This window comes from Dipodomys merriami, unplaced genomic scaffold, assembly GCF_024711535.1.
Source record: "Dipodomys merriami isolate MVZ:Mamm:240054 unplaced genomic scaffold, mDipMer1.0.p SCAF_6, whole genome shotgun sequence".
Lineage (NCBI taxonomy): Eukaryota > Metazoa > Chordata > Mammalia > Rodentia > Heteromyidae > Dipodomys > Dipodomys merriami.
Genome location: NW_027206179.1, coordinates 9,401,831 through 9,426,882, shown reverse-complemented (window position 1 = coordinate 9,426,882; position 25,052 = coordinate 9,401,831). Strand labels below are relative to the sequence as shown.

The following is a 25,052-nucleotide window of genomic DNA, read 5'->3' as shown; positions in this document are numbered from 1 at the left end:
AGAAATATACAAGTATTGAACAAAACTATCTCTAAGTATCATGTTAAAAGGTGAAACTTTGTGAAGAGGAAAATACTAAGGAAATGTATTAGAAAAGTATGCAATATGGTAGGGGGCAGACAGGAAGTTAGTATACTTGAAAATTTAGAAAAATGAGAAAGACAACAATGAAGGAAACTGAGAAGGACGGATAACAAGATTAAGTGCAGATTAAACAGGAGGAACCAAAAGCATACAAGAAAAATTCAAATTTATGTGGTGATCACAAACATTTGTGACTATCACATCTAGAAAATGAGCAAAAACTCTTTTTTAATATATATTTTTACTGTAAAGATACTGTACAGAGAGAATATATGAGTTATGAGTAAGGTAATGAGTTCATTTCCTATCGAACATTGTTACCTCCTCCTTTGTTTTTCCCCTACCATGCCTTCCCTCCCCATCATCTCAACTCCTCCATCCCCCACCGAAGTTGTAAAGTTCATTTTCAACATAGTGTCTAGTGCATCTCATTGTTACTATGGGTCAGCCTGTATCATTGTTTCAGCATTTTGTTATTTCCCTTCCTCTCCCAAAATTAGAAAAAAAGTATATATAAGATGCAGGGTACTGGAATCAAATACAGTAAAAATAAAGGTTATACCATGGGGAGAAAATATACAAAAGAAACAAAAAAATCACAAAGTACATTATAAGTACATTAAATACAACAGCAACGAAGAAAAAAACACTGGTGTTCCTATAATGGTGTTCATTTCATTTAACATCATGTTATATGGTTATATGTGCATGGATTTTGAGCTTTTTTCCTTGTCTGGTAAGATTATCTTAGATGTATACTAATTACTGCAAATAAGGGAAACCATGGGACCTATGTTTCTTTGGGCCTGACTAACTTCATTTAATATAATTTTTTGCAAGTCTATCCATTTTCTAACAAATGGGGGTGGTGTCATTCTTTCTGGCATAGAATTCATTTATATCTCACATTTTTGTGATCTAATCATCTACTGAGGGACATCTGGGTTGGCATTATTCAGCATAGCTAAGATATGGAGCAAAAGACACTTATTCACTGAAGTAAAAATTCTACAATGCAAACTAATAAAATAGTGGAAAATTACGTTAGCTTTAGATCAGACCTTCTGTATACTAATAAACATAGGAGTCTAATTATAAGAAAGCTAATTTCTCCTACTATGTCTTTTATCCCTGAAGCCATGAAGAGAATTTCTACTGGGCATTAACAAAATGTTGTAACATTTTGGGGCAAAAATGCAGCCTAGGAGTCCTGCAGTAGAGGCCAAGATTGAGAAAACCTCCACTGCCACCATGACCTTCCCCTTGGCACTGTGGTAGACAGGTAGGAAGGTGAGCCACACACTGCAGAACACCAGCATGCTGAAGGTCAGGAACTTGGCTTCATTGAAGGTGTCAGGCAGGTTCCTGGCCAGAAAAGCCAGGGTGAAACTGGCCAGGGCCAGGGTGCCCAGGTATCCCAGGACACAGTAGAAAGCAGTGAGGGAGCCCTTGTTGCACAGGATGATGATGTGGCCATGTTCAGAGTGTGTATCTGTGTCCACAAAGGGAGGAGAGGTTCCCAACCAGAGTCCACAAAGGGTCACCTGGATGATAGTGCAGATGGGGATGATGAAATTAGGAGCTCCTGATAAAATCAGTCACCTCATCCTTCTCCCTGGAGAAATGGCCTTGAAGGCCAGGACCACAGTCACTGTTTTGGCCAACACTGTGGAAACAGCCACAGTGAAGAGAACTCCGAATGTGATCTGCTGCAGGATGCACGTGATTGTGTTGGGACGTCCAAGAAAGAGCAAGGAACAGAGGAAACAGAAGTTGAGGGAGATGAGCAAGATATAGCTGAGAGTCCGGTTATTAGCCTTGACAATGGAAGTGTCTTGGTGTTTCACAAATATCCCCAAAACAAAAGCACTTAGCATAGAGAAGCATAGAGCCATGCAGGCCAGAGCCATGCCCAAGGGATCTTCAAAAGCCAGGAAACTTGGATCTCTCCGGAGGCACTGATTTCTCTGTGTGTTGGCATACTGATGATCTGCACATTTCACACACTGGTCCATCTCTGGTAATGAGTGTAAGTTACCATTAGTTCTCATTTGAACTTCTTTTACTTCAAAGAAATTAGGAAATTGTTCCCTTAGATGTAATTGTAACATGTTATTTTTAAGTATCCTAAATATACTTTTATTTCTTTTCTAAACCATAACCTCCTCCCATTATCATATTCTTCTTTATTCTGGCATTTTTCTTCAAGTTCTTTTTTTCCTTCATTGGAAGGAAACATGTGTTGATTATGTGCCATTTGGGGCAGCCTTATCTCCTATCAACAATTTCCTACACTTTGTGCTAACACTTATTAATAGAACTGTGCCCTGTTTTGCAATCCAATTAAAAGTTGTAAATAATAAAGCTTACCCTTTCCTACACATATTGTAAAACATTATTTTTATCCCTGTTGCATTTCCTTGAATTCAACCCTTGAATTTTCTCTCCACCTCATCTGGGAAGCAGTAGGAACAGAGAAAACACTCTTGAACTCTCAATAGTCATGCTCACTTCTTAAAGTGAATCCACCTTTCTGAATACTTGTTTTCTGTCAAAAACAGTTCTGGGCAGAGAGAAATAAAGATGTCCATGATCTATGTTTCTGTGTGAACAAAATGTAAAATTCAGCACAGTCCTAATAAGACTTGTGTTTACTTTCTTATAGGAGTTTACACTTATATTAGCCCTAAGTTACAAGAAGGATTTCCACAGATAATTTTGCCTGCAATACAGTGAAAAATATTACAAAATTATGTAATTCAAGGCCATGATCTATCACATTTCAACTAGCAAATTACATGTCAAAATTAAATTATTATTTTTATCTATCTATATTTTTATTAATACGGTTTTTATTGTGAAAATACCGTCCAGAGGGGTTACAATTACATGAGCAAAGTAATGAGAACATTTCTTATCAAGCATTGTTGCCTCCTCCTTTTTTTCCCCTTACCATCCCTGCCTTTCCATCTTCCCCACCCCCAGCCAATGTTGTAAAGTTCATTTTTGGACATAGCATCTTGTACATTTCATTGTTGCAATGGGTCCACCTTTATCTCTATTCAAAAATTTATTAACAGAGAGAAGCCAAATGGGCTCTGTCATTATAAAGTACAAGTTTTGCATTGACTTGGTTGGATGAGGAAAACAGGAAAGATGAAAAGTTTCATTGTAAGTCATGGACTTACCTGACACATTAGCAATCTCATTCCCTGGGCAAGGCGTACAATCAAAGCAACAGGCAGCCTTTCCCTCCTGAGGAGATTTCCTGAATCCAGGACCACAAGTCTCACTGCAGATAGAGCGAGGAGTCTGAGGAAAATCTGGTCTGTCAGTAACTCTTCAAATTTACATAGTTAAAACTCTAAAAAGTCTATTTTTTCCATTAATTAAAATTTTATTTAATATTGTATAGAGAGAAGAATGTACTGTATTGCTGATAAAATAATTCTAGTCTTTATGAATGACTTTTTATTCTTAAATTATGTGGTACTTTCTGAAGAGAGAGACCATAGTATAATCAAATATATAAAGGTATATCTTATACATAAATTTATAATTATTTGCACAATTACTTGCTTCTTGAACTGATACATGCTCCATTAAGTCCATTCTTTTAAAGAATCAAACTATTAAGTATAATGTTTCAATGTAGCTAAGAGCAGATGATAAATTGAATTGTGTTATCAATTCCAGATCCCAGATTCCTAAGGAATTATGTGCTACGAGCTTGTTTTCTAGCTTGTTGAACTACACAACAGTATGGGATCTTTAAAATGGTGGAACCTATGGTGAGGAAGTAAGTCCCAGTTTATAACCTTACAGAACTTTCTCTCTTTTTCGTCAGTTGTGGGACTTGAACTTGGCTAGGGCACTGTCCCTCAGCTCTTCAGCTCAAGACTAGCACTCTACCATTTGAGCCACAGAGTTTTCTGATAGTTAATTGGAGATAAGAGTCCCATGGACTTTCCTGCCTGGTTTGGCTTTGAACCCCAATTCTCAGATCTCAGCCTCCAGAGTATCTAGGACTACAGGTGTGAGCCACTATGACTGAGACTTCCATTTTATAGGCCCACCATTATGTTTCTGGTGGCCATGAAGAATGAATCTTGATACAGTAGCCTTCAATGATTCTCTTCAGCAGAGATGCTTAAATAGCAGGTCAACTAACCATTGAATGATATCTCTACATAAGGGAACACAGTAAAGCTTCCCACCACATTATTTGTCAACTACTTTATCACTCTGTAGGATACCTCTTAGAAAACTACTACTTATAATTTATGACAGTATTCTGAATCAAGAACTAAGAACACATTTAATATATTTAGTTCTGATGCTGGGCCATAACCCAAGGTGTAGGTACTGGCCTTAAGCATGTTTTGCTCAAAGTTATCATTCCACTACTTGAGTCACAGTTCAGCTTCCAGATTTTTGGTGGTTAATTGGAGATAACATTCTCAAGGACTGTCCTGGTAGGGATTATTTTTAAGCCTAACATTCAGATCTTATCTGTCTGAGTAACTATGAGAGTAAGTTGTTGGCACTCAGCCAGTTATAAATTTAAAGGGTGATTTTGCTTATTTTTTGTCCTTAAAATTATTAGCATTAGATTCAACCCACCTCTGTAGTTTCTATGGCCCACTCTACCATATCTTCAGATAAAGACAGTTCATTACCATGGAGAGCATATGGAGAAAACTTTCCTACTTTCACCTCAAGTCCAAGACCTTCTGGAAAATTCCAAATATTCAGAATGTCATACTCTGGTTCCAATTTCCTTTTCTCATCCAAAATCATTTGATCTCCAACAGGATTGTAAAACTCGGTGTTCTTCAGAAAATGGAGTAGCTGAAGAGATACATCATGTTATGGTGAAGTACGTCCCAAAGTTATGATAGAAAATTTGAATTAAGTAAAGCTCCTGACTGCCTTTTATCCCTTATTCTGAATTAAAGAATAGCACCATCAACTATTGAAGTATCTACAAAAAATCTATGGAGGAATAAAAATAATCTTTCTGAGTCCTGGTCACTCAGAAAAGGAGTACAAGTATTTGTGCAAGAGAAATCAATATGACATAGTCATGAATGACCCTCAATTGCCTTGCTACAGTTTACTATAAGCACTTTTTAAAATGAATGTGTATAGTTTGAGCTTGCTAGATTTTTATTTCCAAAGTTGAATGAAGTTAGGTCACATATGAAAAATATGGAAAATTCTGTTCAGCAAGTCACAGTTTGCTATTAATAATGAAATGTATAGGGAAAAGCTGAATTTACAGTTTTCAAGTCATTAGCTGTGGGATGTTGAGGTTATTCGTAACTAAACAAATTCATAAGTTACTTGCTAGGTGCTCTTGGATGTAATCCCAGGTACTCAGGAGACTGAGATTTGAGGATCATAGTTCAAATCCAGACTGGGCTTAAAGTCCATGAGAGTTGTCTCCAATAAACTACTCAGAAAAAGACAGAAGTAATGGTGTGCCTCATGTGGTAAAGCGCTAACCTTGAGCACAAAGAAATCCAGGAACAGCACCCGCACCCTGAATTCAAGCCCCAGGAGCAGCAATACAAAAACAATTTACAGAATCATATTTATTCTTATTAATAATATGGCTTTTTTTCTTATGAGTATATGAAGTCATGTTCAGAGTACCTCACATGTAAACATAAACAAATTTCTGGGTTTGGAAAAATAATTTGAAATATTAATTTCATAGAATAAGACATATTTCAGGAAGTGCCTCTACTCATGGTGCATGCCATCCAACATAGATTAAATTACCTGTGCATGGGAAGGCACTGTCCCTTTTCTATTTACCATTGTTTGAACTTCTATTTGATGAAAAAGCATCTCATGAAGAGCCTGGGCTACAGCATGTACAGAGTTGTATATATTGTAGCTGTGTTCAGACATATTCATGTCAAAAATAAGCCCCGGCAACCAATCCAAAGAGGCGTCATGAGGACAGTTGTCCCATGTAGCACAGTCAGACTCAGCATCTGAGCAATTAAACAACAGAAACCACAGCCTAGCAAGAAAAATGTCTTCTGGGTATTTGGAAGGGTTAACTGTCTTGACAAAATCTGTGAATCCAGAAATATTTGCATGATGGTGTGAAAAAATAAGAAGAACATGCGGTGAGCCTAACATGAAATATCTCCTTTTCATGGTGAATTCCCACTGTGAGTTCATGATGAAAACTTTGCCTTTTATTAAAAGTTGCTCAATGCCCATTATTAAAACTATTAGTGAATCATTATCACCATGTATGATGAGGACATTTGCTGAAGATTTATTTATCTCATTATAAACTGACATGGCTTTTAACATATATGATGTTGATTGGCTTGAGACAACTAGCTCATAGGCTATACAAATTCTGTTCTTGGCCATCTCTTCTTTCAATTCAGCAAGAACCCACAAATCATTCTCATCTCGTAAATTCAACAGTCCCACCCAGCTCCAGCTGAAGTGAAGCAGTAAGGAGACAATGGCTGTGGCTATTGATGTGTCCTTTGGGGCCATCTGATAGAGAGCAGGAAACTTGTGATGGTCATTCAGGGCATGAACAAATGGCCCAAAGGTAAGCTAAAGGGACAGAAAACCAGATGCTTCATGAATTAGAGGATTGCCATTCATCAAAATCTGAGTCTTGAAGTATGTGAAGAAGCAGTTGAATTAGGTTTCATTTTAGTTTTTGAAAAAAGTAATATAATTTGTTTTTGAGTAGTTGTACACCTTATCAATTTGTAAAATGTCTCTTGATCTTTGTCACTAATTTCATCAATCCTTTCAATCTATATCAACTCCATCCATTCCCTGACCTTCCTAATTCTATTTTCACACACACACACACACACACACACACACACACACACACACACAAACACATACTGAATATTCTGTTGTTTTCCCAACCATCCATTCTATATTCTTCTCATGTTTTCCCTCAACACCTACTCCTCTCAGAAAAGATATTCTTCAGCTCTCTGGTGTTTATTATTTTGTACTGTGAGTAGATCATAAAAATCAAAGCGTGGAGTTACACACACACACACTCATATATATGTATGTATATATATATACCATACTTTAGTCAGATTGATCATGTATATATGTAAGAGGCTATGTGTGTATTCCATATTTATTTCATATTACATGCTCATATTTCAGATCTAACTTTCACATATGAGGGAACACATTTCTCCCTTCTTGATCTGAGCCTGACTTACTTCATTCAACGTAATACCTTGCATGTCTCTATGTGTGAATGTGCAGTTACAAGCCAGTATAGAGGCACAAACTCATGTCCTTATGCACTTTGGTGGATTTTTCTCTCTTGATGGGTCTACCACTTGGAGCCATTTATTCACTTTCTGCTTGTTGCTGGTTAATTGCAGATACAAGTTTCTGAAATAGTCTAAATTACAGGAGTAGCCCAACATATCTTCACACTGCAAAGTCGTTTTCCATTTCCTGATTCATTTACAAAAAATTAATGATAAAGCTTGCAACAATAAATTATCTCATTGTGTGCTCCAACTCTTCCAAACAGTGGAAATATCTACATCTATATCTATATATCTCACTATCATTGAGTACTTTCTCTTGGATACCACAAAATTTGATAGCTTCATAAATCCAGTACATTTCTACCATTCTCTTCTAACTCCTGAAATGACATCAAATTTGACATTTTTACACCTTTCTACACCTCCACTCTCACCTGTGGAAATCTGTAGAGTCCCAGTAATGTTCCAATTTGGTCAGATGTTATTCCTAATGGTCCTGTAAGTACTGCTATAGACCTGCTGTTTCTTATACAAGAATAGTTTGGAATCTTGTACTTCCCAAAGAGCCAAATGAAGGGATTCTTATACACGGTCCAAGTTCTGAATTGAATATCATAGACTTCAAATCCTAGAGTCAAGTTATGTAAAAGATCAGGGTTTTTGTTGATCTCTTCAATAGCAAAAGCCAAAGCCAAAACAAACTGATAATTCTTGAAGATAAACCTGCATAATGAGCATAGAAATTGAGGAGTATTTCAAAACTTACAACTTTGGTGCAGTAAATCCTTATTTCTTTGCCAATGAATATGTTAAAACGTTACCCTCTGTTAGGTCATATTGTCTCATGCCTGTATATAGGATTAGGTAAGTACATGAAAGGAGCATATCATGAAAGAGATTGAGACACTTACTTAAACCAGAAGAGAGCTTGCTTTTCCCCATTACCACATGCACCAGAATAGAAAGCTATTGTCTGTTAGATTAGGTTTTAATGAGACAGGAAATATTCTGTTGCCTTTATCTCAGGGCAACTAAGTACACCTGGGTGAAAAAATAAACCTTGTGTTTCAAATCATCTAGTTTTTGTTATGTGTTCATATGGTATGTCAAGCTAACTAATAAATGTTCAGTTTAAGAGCAACTTTCATAAGCAAAATGTTATTGATGGAAAATTCTATAGCAAGGTGTGCTCACAGATCCAATATGCTGAACAGGTCTTACTGAAATAAAAACTAGAACAAGAGCTCAAATATCAGGACAGGGAATTTTATTTTTTTATGCAAAAGGGATGCATCCAATACAAGGAAATCATCATGGAGAAAGGAACCCAATCCATGAGGGTTGAGGAGCCAATTGTAAGCAAGCTTTACATTGAATTTTCAGTTCCATGGTCTCCATGGTCAAATGCATTGATCACTACTGTCTTTCCAATATATTTAGGTTGAGAACTGAAAAGGAGCCAATAGAGCAAAATAAAGAACATCAAAGTTTTTTCTTTATTTCCTTCCTTCCTTCTTCCTTCCTTACTTCTTTCTTTCTTTCTTTCTTTCTTTCTTTCTTTCTTTCTTTCTTTCTTTCTTTCTTTCTTTCTTTCTTTCTTTCTTTCTTTCTTTCTTTCTTTCTTCTTTCTTTCTCTCTCGGTGTCCTGTCTGTGTGTATCATGGTGCATGTGTGTGTGTGTGTGTGTGTGTGTGTGTGTTTGTGTGTGCAGCACGTGTGCATGTGTGCATAGTCAAAAAAATTAATGTAATGAAATCAACTGGCATTGTTTAAAAAGAAACAATGAAGTCACCTTGGACAGACTAATGAAAGGATTAACTTGTTTAATATAAAATGTTGGTATATGTGAAATGATCACAACGAAAACCTATCATATTCGTGCAGTCTTCTAAAATGAAGAAAATAGTGATCTAGAAGAAAATCTTATTGAACAAACACATATTGGAGAATAATGGGTAAGTAGGAATAAAGAAGAAAGAATGAAATTGTGTGATAAAGGTTTGTTAAAAGTTGATGACAGTAATTTAAAAAAGCAAATGTAGAGAAGAATACAAAGTAATAGACATAAAGATGAAAGGATAATTAAATTTTTGACTGTGACATCTACAGAAATCTGTCTTGTGATCAAACTTTCACAAGTGAAATGCATATAAAGAGAAAATTCTTTAGACTAGAATGGAAATCAGACCCATAACACATAGCTGTACCCCTGTCTCCCTAACTGCTGCCACCTAATATTTGATAAGGTGCTGAAAACACAGCTTGGAAGATAGATAGCTTTACACAAATGGTGGTGGCAAAATTGGATTCTTACATGCAGATAACTGAAGCTAGATACTCATAGAACACCTTGCACCAGAATAATCTCTGAATGGTTCAAAGACCTCAATGTAAGGCAAGATAGTGTGCAAATATTATAGGAAGGGGGAGGGGAAATGCTAAGCCTTCTAGGAATGGGGCTAAACTTTGTACACAATGATCCAGAATGACAACAAATCAAAGAAAGATTGGATACATGGGATTGTATCAAAGTGAAGAGTTTCTGCATAGGAAGGGACATAGATAACAAGATAAATAGCCCACAAAATGGGAGAAAATCCTCATTTATCAGACAAAGGCCTCATAGCTCAAAAAAATACCCCCCAACTCAAAGAAATGAACTGTAAGACAAAGAAATAGAAGACATTTTTATTTGATGTTGTTTCTGTCTCTCGTTCTCCTTACCTTTTCTCTTGTTTGTATTTGGAAGAGCAAGGGAGGGGTCATAAAAGGCGGAACAAGGACGAAAAAGGACAAAAGTGATACTAAACACTACGTGGAAAATGAACTGTCCATTTGTGGATGAGGACAGGATGGAAAGGGAAGACATGCTTCAAAAATAATTGTCCTCATTATTGATCACCTAGCTCATGTAACTCTAATAGCAACTCTACAGTAACAGTAAAAAATAAAACCAAATATATAAAATAAAATATCTAAACAGACCCATCACAAACAAGGAGATTGAATAAAAGACTTATAAATGAGACTTACCAGTTATTATCAGTTATTCTCAAACTCTTCAATGAAATAGAAATTGAGGGAATACTATTCATTCTATGAAGCAAGTATTATACTTATCCTCAAACCAGATAAGGATGCATTGAGAAAAGGGAACTTAAGATCTATCTCCCTTCAACATAACGACTTGTACATCTCATTGTTGCAATGGGTGCCCATGTAATTGTAACCCCTCTGTACAGTATTTTCATTTTATATATATATATATATATATATATATATATATATGTATAATTTAAAAAAGATCTATCTCCTTAATGAACCTTGATGTAACAGTTCTCCACAAAATATTGGTAAATAGAATCCAAACACTGATGAGAAAATTCATACACTAGGATCAAACTGAATTTATTTCAGGGATGAAAATCTTGTTTAACATATGTAAGTCAGTTAACATATTACAACACATCAACAGAAGCAAGGGCAAAAACCACATGATCATCTTGATCCACAGTGAAAAAGTCTTTGATAAGATCCAACACTCCTTTGTAATAAAAGCTTCGGAGAACCTAAGAATCCTTGAAAATTTCCCCAATATACTAAAGGCTGTATAGGACAAATCTACAGCCAGCATTATGCTCAGTGGTGAATAGGTAAAAAAAAATTTCCCTAAAATCAGTAAAAAGACAAGGATATCCATTTTCTTCATTCCTCGTCAACATAGTATTGGAATTTCTAGCAAGAGTGGTAGGCAAGAGAAAAACATTTAAGGGAACCAAATAGGGAAGCAAGAAATAAAATTATTCCTTTTGAAAGATGACATTAAAGGGGAAATGTCCTCCCCAAAGTCTTAGCATTTATCTAGAACTTTGGCAAAATAGCCAGGTATGAAATCAGCCCCCCCAAATCAATTTCCATTCTTTATGCTGTTGAAAGAAGATCAGGCTGAAATTATAAAACAACTTCATTTGCAATTGCCTCAAAAATATATAAAATACCTGGGAATTATCCAATTGGTGAATGACCTCTATAGTGAAAACTTTAAAAATTTGAAAAAGGGAGTGGAGTAAGGCCTAAACAGATGGAATGATATGTTGTATTCCTGGATTGGAAGAATTAGCATTATGAGAAATCGCAATACTGCCCAAAGCAATTTACAAATTTACAAATTAACAAATTTACAAATTCAGTGCAATATCCATTGAAATCCCAACAAAATTCTTCAAGAGAGAGGTGAACAATCAAAAAATTATGGAAAATAAAAAGAACAATGAACACCAAAGTAATACTTAGCATTCAGAACAGTGTTGCATGAATAATGTTACCAAATTTCAAACTCGATTACAGAGCCATGTAAAGATAACATGTTGCTACTGGATAAATGGTGGACCAGAATATAAGACCCAGAAAGGAACACAAAGACCTCTACCTATCGGTCTTACATAATGGAGCCAATATTATGGGTTGAAAAAAATGATGTTGGCAAAACTGGATATCCATGTGCCTAAAACTGAAACTAATTGTCCACCACACATCTTCTTGTCCCAACATCAATTCAAAATGCATCAAAGACTTAAATGTAAAGCCAGAAATCATGAAACTTCTATAGGAAAGCATAGGGGAATCAGAATAAATGAAAAGCAGAATTGATAAATGGGTATACATCAAACCTAAAAGGTTCTGCCTTGCAAAGGACATAAGCAACAAGCTTAATAGAAAGATCACAGAATGTGAATTTTTAAAATATGTATTCTTTTATTATAAAGATACTGTACAGGGGTTACATTTATGTGAGTAAGGTAATGAGCACACTTCCAATTCAGCATTGTTTCCTTCCCACATTCCTAACTCCTCTCTCCCCCCCTCCCGCCAAGTTATAAAGCTTGTTTTCAACATAGTGTCTTGTACATCTCATTGTTACAATGGGTCAACCTGTATCCTTGTTTCAGCAATTTGTTATTTCCCTTCCCCACCCTAAATTAGAAAAAATGTACATACAAAATGTAGGGCATCGGAATAAAATACATTGAAAACAAGGGTTGTACCATGGAGGACGAACATAAAAAGAAAGAAAAAAAGTCACATAATACATTAAAAACAACAGCAACAAAGATAAAACCACTTCTGTCCCTATCTTGGGGTTCATTTCACTTAGCATCATCTTATATGGTCATACGTATGTAGCTTTTGACCTTTTCTGCTTTTTGGTAAAATTATCTTAGACATATATTGGTTATTGTAAATAAGGGAAACCATGGGACCTATGTTTTTTGGGCTTGGCTTACTTCAATTAATGTAATTTTTTCCAAGTCATTCCATTTCCAAACAAATGGTGCAGTGTCATTCTTTCCGATGGAGGCATAGAATTCCATTCTATATATATATATATATATATATATATATATATATATATATATATATATATAGAATGGAATTATATATATAATATATATATATATTATTTTCTTGATCCATTCATGTACTGACAGGCATCTGTGTTGGTTCCATATCTTAGCTATGGTGAATAATGCTGTAATAAGCATAGCTGTGCTGGTAGCTTTAATATGATCATTAGACCCAGAAATGAACCTATAGATCTATAGCCACTTAATTTCTGATAAGGGAGCTAAAAAATAGAATGGAAGAAAGATAGCTTCTTCAGTAATGGTGCTGGCAAATTTGGTGAAACACCTGTAGAAAACCAAAGCTAGATCTTTATATAACACCCTGCACCAGAATCAACTCCAAATAGATCAAAGAACTTGAAGTAAAAGAAGATACCCTGAAACACTGCAGCCAGAGTAGGAGAAACTCTAGAGCTCCTTGGCACAGGCCATACCTTTCTTAGTAAAGAACAGAAACCCAGAAAATCAAAGAAAGGTTGAACAAATGGGATTTGCCATGCAGAGCTTCTGCATGGCAAAGGGCAAGGCTACAAGATCAAGAGAAAGCACAAGGACTGGGAGGAGATCTTCATTAGCCAGACAACAGACATGGGTCTCATATCTAAAATATACTTAGAACTCAAAAAATTAAAATTCCTAACAACAAATCCTCAAAGAAACATCTGCCCAATTAATAAATGGGCTAAAGACTTAAAGGGAGACTTCTTTGAATAGGAAATAAGAACGGCCAATAGACACATGAAGAAGTGCTAAACTTTACTCCAGAGGAAGATGGCAGAGGAGAAGCTCGGGGCTAAGCAAGTTCTTGCATAAATGCCAGTTTTAGTGTTCTAGTGAAAAGTCCAAGGCTAGAAAGTCAGACCAAGAGTGCCATCGTAGTGCAGAGAGTTTGGACAGAGAGGAAGTATTCAGGCACCTTGATTTAGGAAACAGTTCTCATTGGTGTCCATTGCCGCAGCCGCCTTATCAACAGAGAGAGCACGGGACCAAGGTACCACAGGCAGTGTTTGAGCAGATTCTAATTACCACCATCAAGAACTGACAAGGAGCGGAAATCATCCTGATTACCATAGACAGTCGCAGACCATGGATGGTCTGGAAACCAAGAGAAAGGAGTGAGTACCCCCAAGACATCCCCACTCCTTCTCACAGAACAGCAGTGGGAAGGTAGCTCCTCCCCCACCACCTGAGAAGAAATTCATCTTTTTTTTTGTATTGTGAAAATGCTGTACAGAGGGGTTACAATTACATGGGCAAGGTAATGAGTACATTTCTTATCAATCATTGTTGCCTCCTCCTTTGTTTCCCCTTCCCTTCCTTCCCTTCCCATCTCCCTGCTCTCTCCACATAACGTCTTGTACATCTCATTGTTGCAATGGGTCCACCTGTATACTCCATCTTTAATACTGACAAAGACCTGGCTAGAGCAGCTAGCACATAACTTAGGCCTTGGAAGAAGAAATTCAACAAGTCAAAGGAACCTGACCTGTGGGGCTCAGCTACACTTGCTGAAAAGTTGCCCTTCCCAGGCAGAGGTAGCTCCATCCATGGAGGAATGAATTTCTTCACTGGGAAAACAGAGCCAGAGGCTGCCCCGTCCCACCTCAGCATAGACAGCAGACCCAGTGGCCAGAGGGGTAAAAGAAAATTAATTGAAACTCAGTAAACATAAATCCTGGGCATGGTTCCAGGCTGAGCGGTGTGAATGTCTCAGGAGCTAGCCCCTCATGGAAAAGTTACTGATTTCTGTCAGCCTCAACCCTACGCCTAGCCTCATCGCAGCAACTCCAAGCTAGAGGAAACAGCCATCTACCTCTTTTGTGATACTCAAAGCAGATCTCCCTCCCACTGAACTACCCTGGGAGAAGAGATATAAAGTCCCAGTTAAGGCAGAGTTTCTTTCTGCTTGCTCAAAAAAACTGATTTAAGAAACCAATCAAGCTACAGGAAAACCAAACACCACAAGCAAACCAGAGACTCCACCAAGAGACTGGTTATGGACACAGGGGAGACACAAGATCCTGCCCACCCCCAATAAACTCGAAGAACTCTTTGTTCTACCTAATTAAATTTTTTAAATTGTTTTCTTTTTTCATCATTTTTATTTTAGGTATGCGTAGTTTTTTAAATTTTTTTTACTCTTTGCCTTTCGGTATTTTTATGTTTTGTTTTTTGTTCTGTTGGGTGACTTAATTGCTGCTTTGTTCATCCTCAGATATATACCTGTATTCGATTATTAGACCTAATCCTTCATTGTGTGCATACTCAATTTACAAACTCTCAGCCTTAACTCCTTTAATTGTAGTATTGTTTATATAATTTTAGGTGTTTAATTTTTTACTATTTTATTTTTCCTTTTTCCTTTATCTCTATCCTCCTTTTTTCTATCTTTTTCCTCTCTGAATTTAGTTCTTGGTTCATCACTATTCCCCCCCCCTCAAATTCTTTGAATCTTAGTTTTCTCCCTAAACCTATTAATTTCTGGTCGGCTGACTCCTTTGACTTTCTTAGACCATTTATCCAGAATAGTTTGTTGTTGAACTAGATTGTATATGTTGAGCTAGATTGTATCTGTACTTACTTTGACTGAGTTAAAAAAAATCTGTGCAACTACAGGACTGGATGATGCTTGCCTTAAAATAGAGTTCTAGCATGGAATTAGTTTTTCTTTCATAAGCAAATGGGCAGAACAACTTAGAAAAACAAACAAAAAATGGCAAGTCCAGGTATCTCAACTCCCACTCAAGATAATCAGGCAACAGGAGAGTTAATGAATAATCCAGAAGAGAGTTCCCAAAATGCTCTACAAACACTACTGGTAAACATGCTGAATGAAAGATTGAAAGCCTGCAAAGGTCTTTATGAGAGTGTGATAGGGAAACATGTGAGCATGATGAGGCTAACCAAAGATTAACACAGGAACTTTGTGAGCATGTTGAGGCTAACCAAAGATTAATACAGGAATTTCATGAGCATGGGGAAGCTAATAAAATATTAATACAGGAAGTGCATGAGCGGGATGAGAATAAAAAAGATTAATAGAGGAATTCATGGCATCCACAAAAAGAAAGCTGGAGGAATCTATGGAGGCCACAAAGGGAATGCTGAATGAAGCCCAACAGAAGGAAAGGGAGTGCAATGAAAGTATAATGAATCAAATAAAGGATTGGAGAATGAACACTGAAAACCAAATTAAGGAGGTAAAGAAGTCCATACACGATCTAAAATAGAGCTCCAACAAAGAAGTTAAAACCATCAAATCTGAACAATTAGAAGGAAAGAAAAGAAAACACAAAGTAAAAAGTCTTTACAGTAGATTAGACCATGCAGAACATCACATCTCTGGGATTGAATACAGCCTAGACATTATAGAGAAAGAACAGACAAGTATTGAAAAAAAATCCAAGAAATATGACAGAACTATTCAATAGTTAGAAGACACTATCAGAGGGCCTAATTTAAGGCTAATGGGTGTATAGGAGGGCCTAGAGACAGAAGTTAAAGGTCTAGGAAACTGATTTAACAGGATCCTAGCAGAGAACTTCCAAAAGTTGCAAAAAGATAGGCCCACTCAGATGCATGAGGCCTTTAAAATCCCAAATAGACCAGACCAGAGCAAGACATCCCACTATCACATAGTAATTTGTACAGGATATGATGAGACCAAGAAAAGGATCCTTAAAGCTTTAGGGGAGAAAAGATCAATCACATATAAAAGGAAACCAATCAGAATAACTTCAGATTTCTCAGCAGAGACAATGAAAGCAAGAAGAGACTGGAATGATGTATGCCACATTCTACAGACAGACAACTGTCAATCATGAATACTGTACCCACAATGAAGAAAAATGGAAACAATTTATCTCTACCAAACCAGGCCTACAAAAGATACTTAAAGATGTCCTACACATAGAAAACCAACAAGAGCACAATAAAGACCAAGAAACAGCCCCCAACAGAGTATCAAAGAATCACAAAAAGGATCCAGTTGGCACAGTCTCCAAGAAGGTAGATAACCTGGCAGGAACGACCAAACACCTCTCAGTCCTAACTCTAAATATTAATGGACTTAACTCTCCAATTATATGTTGTAGATTGTCTAGTTGGATCAAAAAGGATGATCCTTTTATCTACTGCCTTCAAGAGACACACATTCCCAAAAAAACAAACATATTCTCAAAGTGAAAGGCTGGAATAAAATCTACCAAGCAAATGTCCTCCATAAACAGGCAGCAGTTGCAATCCTAATATCACATAAAGTAGGTTTCAAATTAAAATTAGCAGGAAGAGATAAAGAAGGTCACTATATACTATTTAAGGGATCTCTTCTTCAGGAGGATATTATAATTCTAAATATCTATTCACCAAACAATGGAGCACACAAATTTACCCAAGAAACACTTTCCCTACTTTCCCTAAAATCACACACAGATCCAAAAACATTAATTGCTGGGGAATTTAACACACCATTATCCCCGCTGGATAGATCAACTCAGCAAATACTAAACAGAGAAACCTCAGACCTAAACAACTGTATAGATAATCTAGACTTAACAGATATCTACCGAATATTTCACCCAATAGCATCAGAATACACGTTCTTCTCAGCAGGAAATGGTACATTGTGCAAAATAGACCTCATTTTAGGTCACAAAGATAATTTGTCCAAATTCAGAAACATTGAAATTATGCCCTGCATTCTCTCAGACCACAAGGAATACAATTAGAACTCAACACCAAAAGCCACCAAAGAAAATGCTGTAACACATTGAGGCTGAACAACACACTGTTGAACTACCAGTGGACCATGGAAGAGATTAGAGAGGAAATTCAAATATTCAGGATATTCAACAAAAATGAACACACAAATCACCAGCACCCCTGGGACACAGCAAAGGCAATACTCAGAGGCAAGTTTATAGCTCTGAGTTCCTACATCAACAAATTGAAGAGATCTGTAGCTAACAATTTAATGAGACACCTGAAGCTCCTTGAAAAAGAGCAGCAAGATAAACCACATCCAGCAGATGGAAAGAAATAATTAAAATTAAATCAGAATTAAATGAATTAGACTAGAAAAAACCATATAATCAACAAAACAGAGTTGGTTCTTTGAAAAAAATAACAAAATTGAGAGAACCTTAGCAAATCTTATCAGAAAAAAGAAGAGAACACACCCAAATAAACAAACTCAGAAATAAGAACGGAAACATCACCACAGAATAAACCAAGGTTCAGAACATTATACGGAATACTTCTCCAACGTTTATGCTAATGGAAGAAATGGACAATTTTCTAGCAAATATCGACATGCCAAAACTAAACCAAGATGATTTAACCCAACCTAACAGACCTATATCAAGCATCAAAATAGAGCAATAAAAGCCCTCTCACACAAGAAAAGCCCAGGACTGGATGGATTTAAAACTGAATTCTACTAGGACTTCAAAGAGGAACTCACACCAATACTCTTCCAACTCTTCAATGAAACTGAAAGTGAAAGTTCATTACTAAACTCTCTATGGAGCCATCTTAACCCTTATCCCAAAACCAGTCAGGGACTCATCAAAGAAAGAGAACTATAGATTCAGTTTTTTGATGAACATCAATGCAAAACTTATCAACCAACTTTTGGCCAATTGACTTCAACAACTCATCAAAAAACTCATACACCACGATCAAACTGGATTCATTTCAGGAATTCAAAGTTGGCTCAATATATGAAAATCAATTAATATAATTCATCACATCAACAAGAGCAAGAATAAGAACCATATGATTATCTCAATAATTGCAGAAAAAGCATTTGACAAGATCCAACACCCCTTTATGATGAAGGCCCTGAAAAAACTAAGAATCCATGTAACATTTCTCAATATAATAAAGGTTGTGTAAAACAAACCTTATACTTACGATGAAATTATACCTAATGATGAAATGTTAAAGCCATTTCCTCTAAACTCAGGAACGAGACATGGATGTCCAGTCTCTCCACTTCTTGTCAACCTAGTATTAGAATGCCTAGCTAGGGCAATAAGACAAGATGCAAACATAAAGGGGATCCAAATATGGAAAGATGAAGTTAAACTCTCCCTCTCTGGAGTTGACATGATCATGTATTTAAAGAATCCCATGGACTCCACTCCCAAATTATTCAAACTAATTCAAAACTTTGATGAAGTAGCAGGGCATAAAATTAACCCTCAAAAATCATTGGCTTTTCTGTCTGGCATCAATGAGAAGAGGGCAGCTGAAATCAGCAAAGCAACTCCTTTTTTAATAGCCCACAAAAAATAAAATAACTAAGAGTTAACTTAATAAACAAAGGACCTCTATGATGAAAATCTTAGAAACCTGAAAAAGGAAATTAAAACAGAACTGAGTAAGTGGAAAAACTTCCCATGCATGGTGAAAACTTAGCATGGTGAAAATAGCAATACTGCCAAAGGCTATCTATAAATTCAATTTTATACCTTTCACTATGCCAACCTCATTCTTCAAGGAAATAGAAGAGGCAATCCAAAAATTCATATGGAACAATAAAAGACCCCGAAGAGTAAAAACAATCTTTAGCAGAGAGAACAGTGCTAGAGTAACAAGACTGAATTTCAAATCTACTACAAAGCCATAGTAATCAAAAGAGCTTGGTACTGGGAAAGGAACCTGAGGACCAATGGTATAGGACTGAAGACCCAGAAATGAACCCACAGACACGTACCCAGCTAATCTTCGACAAGGGAGCTAAAAAAATAGAATGGAAGAAAGTCGGCCTCTTCAGTAAATGGTGCTAGCAAAATTGGTTAAACACCTGTATTAAAATAAAGATAGATTATTTTATATCTCTGTACCAGAGTAAACTAAATGGATCAAAGACCTCGAAGTCGAGGCAAACACCCTGAAAACAATATAGGAAGGAATAGGAGAATCTTTAGGGATCCTCTGCAGAGGATTAAATTTTCATAAAAAAGAAAGAGAAACACAACAAATCAAAGAAAGGTTGGACAAATGGGATTGTATGAAGCTGCAGAGCATTTGCATGGCAAAGGACATAGCCAGCAAGATCAATAGAAAGCCCAAGGACTGGAAGGTGGTCTTCACTAGCCATACAATCGACAAGGGTCTCTTATCTAAAATATACTTAGAACTCAAAAAATTAAATCCCCCAAAAACAAATCCTCAAAGAAACAACTGCCCAATAAATAAGTGGGCTAAAGATGTAAGAAGAAACTTCTCTGAAGAGGAAATAACAATAGCCAATAGAATCACGAAGAAATGCTCAACTTCTCTAGCCATAAAAGAAATGCAAATCAAAAAAACTGAGATTCTACCTCATGCCAGTTAGAATGGCTATAATCAAGAAATATAATAACAACAGGTCCTGGAGGGGATTTGGCCAAAAGGGAACCCTACTGCATTGTAGGTGGGAATGTAAACTTGTTCAACGTCTTTGGAAAGCAGTATGGAGGTTTCTGAAAAGACTACATGTAGAGCTCCTCTGTGACCCAGAAATCCCACTTTTGAGCATTTACCCAAACGATCACAAATAAGTTCATATCAGAACTACCAGCACAACTATGTTTATTGCAGCATTAGTTACCATAGCTGTTATGGAAGTAACCCAGATGCCCTTCAGTAGATGAGTGCATCAAGAAATGTGGTACATGCGTGTGTGTGTGCACACACACACATGCAATGCAATTCTATACCTCTATCAGAAAGACTCACACTACTCCATTTGTTAGGAAATGGAAAGACTTGGAAAAAATTATAGCAAGTGAAGTAAGCCAAGCCCAAAGAAACATACGTCCCATGGCTTCCCTTATTTGCAACAACTAGTATACATCTAGGACAATTAGGAAAGTTTAAAAGCTATGTACATATGACCATATAAGATGATGCTGGAGCGGATGTGGACAAAAGGGAACCTTACTGCATTGCTGGTGGGAGTGTAAACTTGTTCAACTACTTTGGAAAGTAGTATGGAGGTTCCTCAAAAGACTCCACATAGAGCACCCATAAGACCCAGCAATCCCACTTTTGTGAATTTATCCAAATGATCAAGACCATACTAAGGCTACCAGCACAACTATGTTTATTGCAGCATTATTTACCATAGCTAAGATATGGAAGCAACCCAGATACCCCTCAGTAGATGAATGGATCAAGAAAATGTGGTATATATACACAATGGAATTCTATGCCTCCATCAGAAAGAATGACAGGCAATGTCATTTGTTAGGAAATGGAAAGACTTGGAAAAAATTATATCAAGTGAAGTAAGCCAGGCCCAAAGAAACATAGGTCTCATGTTTTCCCTTATTTTCAATAATTAGTATATGTCTGAGACAAGCAGAAATGGTCAGATAAGTTGATGTTAGGTGAAATGAACCTCAAGATAAGTATTCAAATATTTTTGAATTCATGAGATTGTTTCTAACATATTTATAAGATGATTTCTTTGTTGCTTTGTATGTCCCTCCCCACGCTAAAAACCCTGCTTTCATTGTATTTGATGTTGATATAATTTGTGGAGGGGAAGGGAAAAAATAGTTTAAATAGGGATACATGTGGACCCATTGGAACAATGAGATGTACAAGTCGTTATGTGGAAAAACGAACTTTACAACTTTCGTGTGTGGGTGGGTATGGGGGTGGCGGGGGGGGGGGGGGGGGGGGGGGAGGAGATGGGAAGGGATGGTAAGGGGAAACAAAAGAGGAGGCAACAATGCTTGATAAGAAATGCACTCATTATCTTGCCCATGTAATTGTAACTCTTCTGTACGGTGTTTTCACAATAAAAAAATATGATGCTAAGAGAAATCAACCCCAAGATTGAGACACAAGTGGTTTTTCTCTTTCTTGCTGTTTTTAATGTATTTATAATATACCATGTCATTTTTTTTGTATGTTCTCCCATGGCATAACTCCTATTTTCAGTGTATTTGAATCCGGTCCCCTGAATATTGTATATACATTTTTCTAATTTGGTGAGGGGAAGGGAAAATAACAAAATGCTGAAATTAGGTTAGAGAATGACCCTTTGTAAAAATGAGATGTATAAGACACTATGTTGATGATGAATCTTACAATTCCAGGAGATGGGGAGAGAGAAGTTGGGGAAGTAGGGAGCGAAGAGATCGTAGAGGAAAAACAAAGAAGAAGGTAGGAATGCTCGATAAGAAATGTACTCATTGGGGCAGGGAAGGTGGCTCAGTGGTAGAGCGCTTGCCTTGCATGCCTGAGGCCGTGGGTTCGATTCCTCAGCACCACATAAGCAAAAAGAAAAAAACGCCAGAAGTGGCGCTGTGGCTCAAGTGGTAGAGTGCTAGCCTTTAGCTGAAGAGCTGAGGGACAGCGCCCAGGCCCAGAGTTCAAGCCCCACGACCTGACCCCCCCCCAAAAAAAATAAAAAAAAACAAGAAATGTACTCATTATCTTACTCATGCAACTGTAACCCCTCTGTACAGTATTTTTACAATAAAATTATATAAAAAAAGAAATGCTCAACTTCTCTGGAGATTCCTCCTCACCCCAGTTAGAATTCCTAGAATCAAGAAAACTAATAACAACAGATATTGGAGGGGTGATGGCCAAAAAGGAACCCTACTGAATTGTTGGTTGGAGTGTAAACTTGTTTCACCACTTTGGAAAGTATGGAGATTCCTCAAAAGACTCCACTTAGAGCTCCCCTATTCACCAACACTCCCACTTCTGAGAGTTTTTTAAACAGGTGTCCATCAGAGAACAGCTTCATATCAAAATATCCTTTGATTTCAAAATATACTTAAAGCTAAACAATATACTTAGTAGTGAAAGAAACAAAAACCGAGTAATAAATGAGCTAATGAGTTAGAGAGAGCTTTCTTATTATAAGAAATAAGAATGGCCAATAGACACATGAAAAAATTTTCATGATCCCCTTTCATAAAGAAAATGTAAATCAAAACACCACGTTCATTTCAACTCACCCTGGTTAGAATGGCCATTATCAAAAGATAACAATAACAAATGCTGACAAGATATGGCCATGATATTGTTGGTGGGAATGTAAATTTGTTCAACCAGTCTGGAAAACAGTATGGAGAGTTCTGAAAAGAATAAACATAAAGAATGATGTTGGGATATTTATGGTTATTGCATTGAAATTGTAGATGTTCTTTGGCAGTATTGCCATTTTCATGATGTTAATCCTACCAATCCAGGAGCATAGGAGGTTTGTTTAATTCAGCTTTACTTTCCCTTTTCAGGTTTTAAAAGTTTTCATCATAGAGGTCCTTCACCTCTTTTGTTAAATTGATTTCTAGATATTTTATTTGTGGGCGAACATTACAAAACCAGTTCCTTTCTTGATTTCAGCCTTACTCTTCTCATTATTTTTTTTTAAATCAAGTATTTTTATTTAATTGGAAATAATCAGTATCTGTGAAAGAAAATCCCATTTCATATTCTTAAATAAACATTTCTGTATGTAAAAAGAAGAGTAGAATAATTACTCTGTAACTCCCTCTCCTGATGGCAGGCCAGGCTGCCTCCACTCAGGATGGGTTGTGAGGGGGACCCTAACCTTAAGCACAGGTCAAAGGTCAAGCTTTTCAGAGCTGCACTGAGCATGCCCCACTCAGAGAGGCCACTGAGAAAGCAAATTACGGTGAGGGTCATACCGCCTATGGCTCACTCTTCTAATTATTGGCATATAGAAAATCCATTGACTTTTGAGGGTTAATTTTATGCACTGCTACTTTGCTAAAGTTTCCAATCAGTTCGAGTAACGTGGGAGTGGAATCTATGGGGTTCGTTAAATACAGGATCATATCATCTGCAAAGAGGGAGAGTTTTACATCAACTTTCCTACTTGGATTTCCTTGATGTTTGCATCTTCTCTAGGCATTCTATACTACATGAAGAGGAGTGGAGAGAGCATCCTTTTCTCATTCCTGAATTTAGAGCAAATGGCTTTAGCTTTTCGCCATTAAGTATAATGCTAGCTGTAGGTTTGTCATATACAGCCTTTATTGTATTGAGGAATGTTCCCTGGATTTTTATTTTTTCCAGAACTTTCATCCTAAAGGGGTGTTGGATCTTGTCAAATGCTTTTTCTTCATCTATTGAGGTAACCATGTGGTTCTTATCCTTGCTCTTGTTGATGTGATGAAATATATTAATTGATTTGTATATATTGAACCAGCTTTGCATCCCTGAAATGAATCCTGTTTGATAGTGGTGTACAAATTTTTGGATGAATTGTTGAAGTCTTTTGACCAAAATTTGGTTGAGAAGTTTTGCATCAATATTCATCAAAAATGAGTCTATAGTTCTCTTTCTTTGATAAGTCCCTGCCTGGTTTTGGGATGAGGGTTATGATGGCTTCATAGAAAGTTCGGTAGTGAACTTTCTCTTTCAATTTCATTGAAAAGTTGAAGGAGTGTTGGTGTGAGTTCTGCTTTGAAGGCCTTGTAGAATTCCACTGTAAATCTATCTGGTCCTGGGCTTTTCTTTTTTTTTCAGTTAAGGGGTTGGTTTATTCAGTAGACCTGCTGGGACCAGGCAAGGTTGGCACTACAAGTGGCTGGGAAAGGCCTGGGAATGAGAGAGAGCTGGGAAAGAGAGGAAAGAGAGAGGAAAGAGCTAGAGCAGAGAGAAAGCAGTGAGAGCTAGAAAAGAACAGAGAGAGAGAAAGCAGAGAGAGAGCAGAGAGCAGAGAGAGCAGGGAGAGCTAGAAAAGAACAGAGAGAGAGCTAGAATAGAACAGAGAGAGTGCTAGAATAGAACACAGAGAGAGAGAGAGCCTGGGCCTGTGCTAGGCCTTATGTAGGGTATGGGCAGAGAAAGGTGTGGCCACATCAAATTCAGATGTGACCTCAGCAGATGCAGATGTGACCTCTTCCAGGTGTCCCAGTTGCCTAAGTAACACAGGTACTAGGTGGAGACTTTTATGTTAGGTTTTTAAAAAGAGGTAACCGAGTAAGAACTGCACCACACACGTGGTATTCAGGTAAGGGGTAGGTTTATTCAGTAGACCTGCTGGGACCAGGCAAGGTTGGCACCCCACGTGGCTGGGAAAGGCCTGGGAATGAGAGACAGCTGGGAAAGAGAGGAAAGAGAAAGGAAAGAGCTAGAGCAGAGAGAAAGCAGAGAGAGCTAGAAAAGAGCAGCAAGAGAGCTAGGTAGCAAAGAGAGCCAGAATAGAGCAGTGAGAGCTAGAAAAGAAAAGAGAGAGCAGAGAGAGCAGAGAGAGAAAGCAGAGAGGAACAGAGAGAGCAAGAAA

General features: G+C 37.1%; 1 protein-coding gene across 1 annotated transcript; it reads right to left on the bottom strand.

Moving 5' to 3' along the window:
- Nucleotides 1–1,187: 1,187 nt before the first annotated feature.
- On the bottom strand, nt 1,188–23,446 carry LOC138814273 (vomeronasal type-2 receptor 116-like). Its single transcript, XM_070003278.1, is given in 7 exon segments — nt 1,188–2,101; nt 3,273–3,396; nt 4,708–4,935; nt 5,872–6,678; nt 7,817–8,105; nt 8,753–8,830; nt 23,352–23,446. Coding segments are annotated over 7 exon segments (2,535 nt in total).
- Between the last annotated feature and the right edge of the window lie 1,606 nt (nt 23,447–25,052).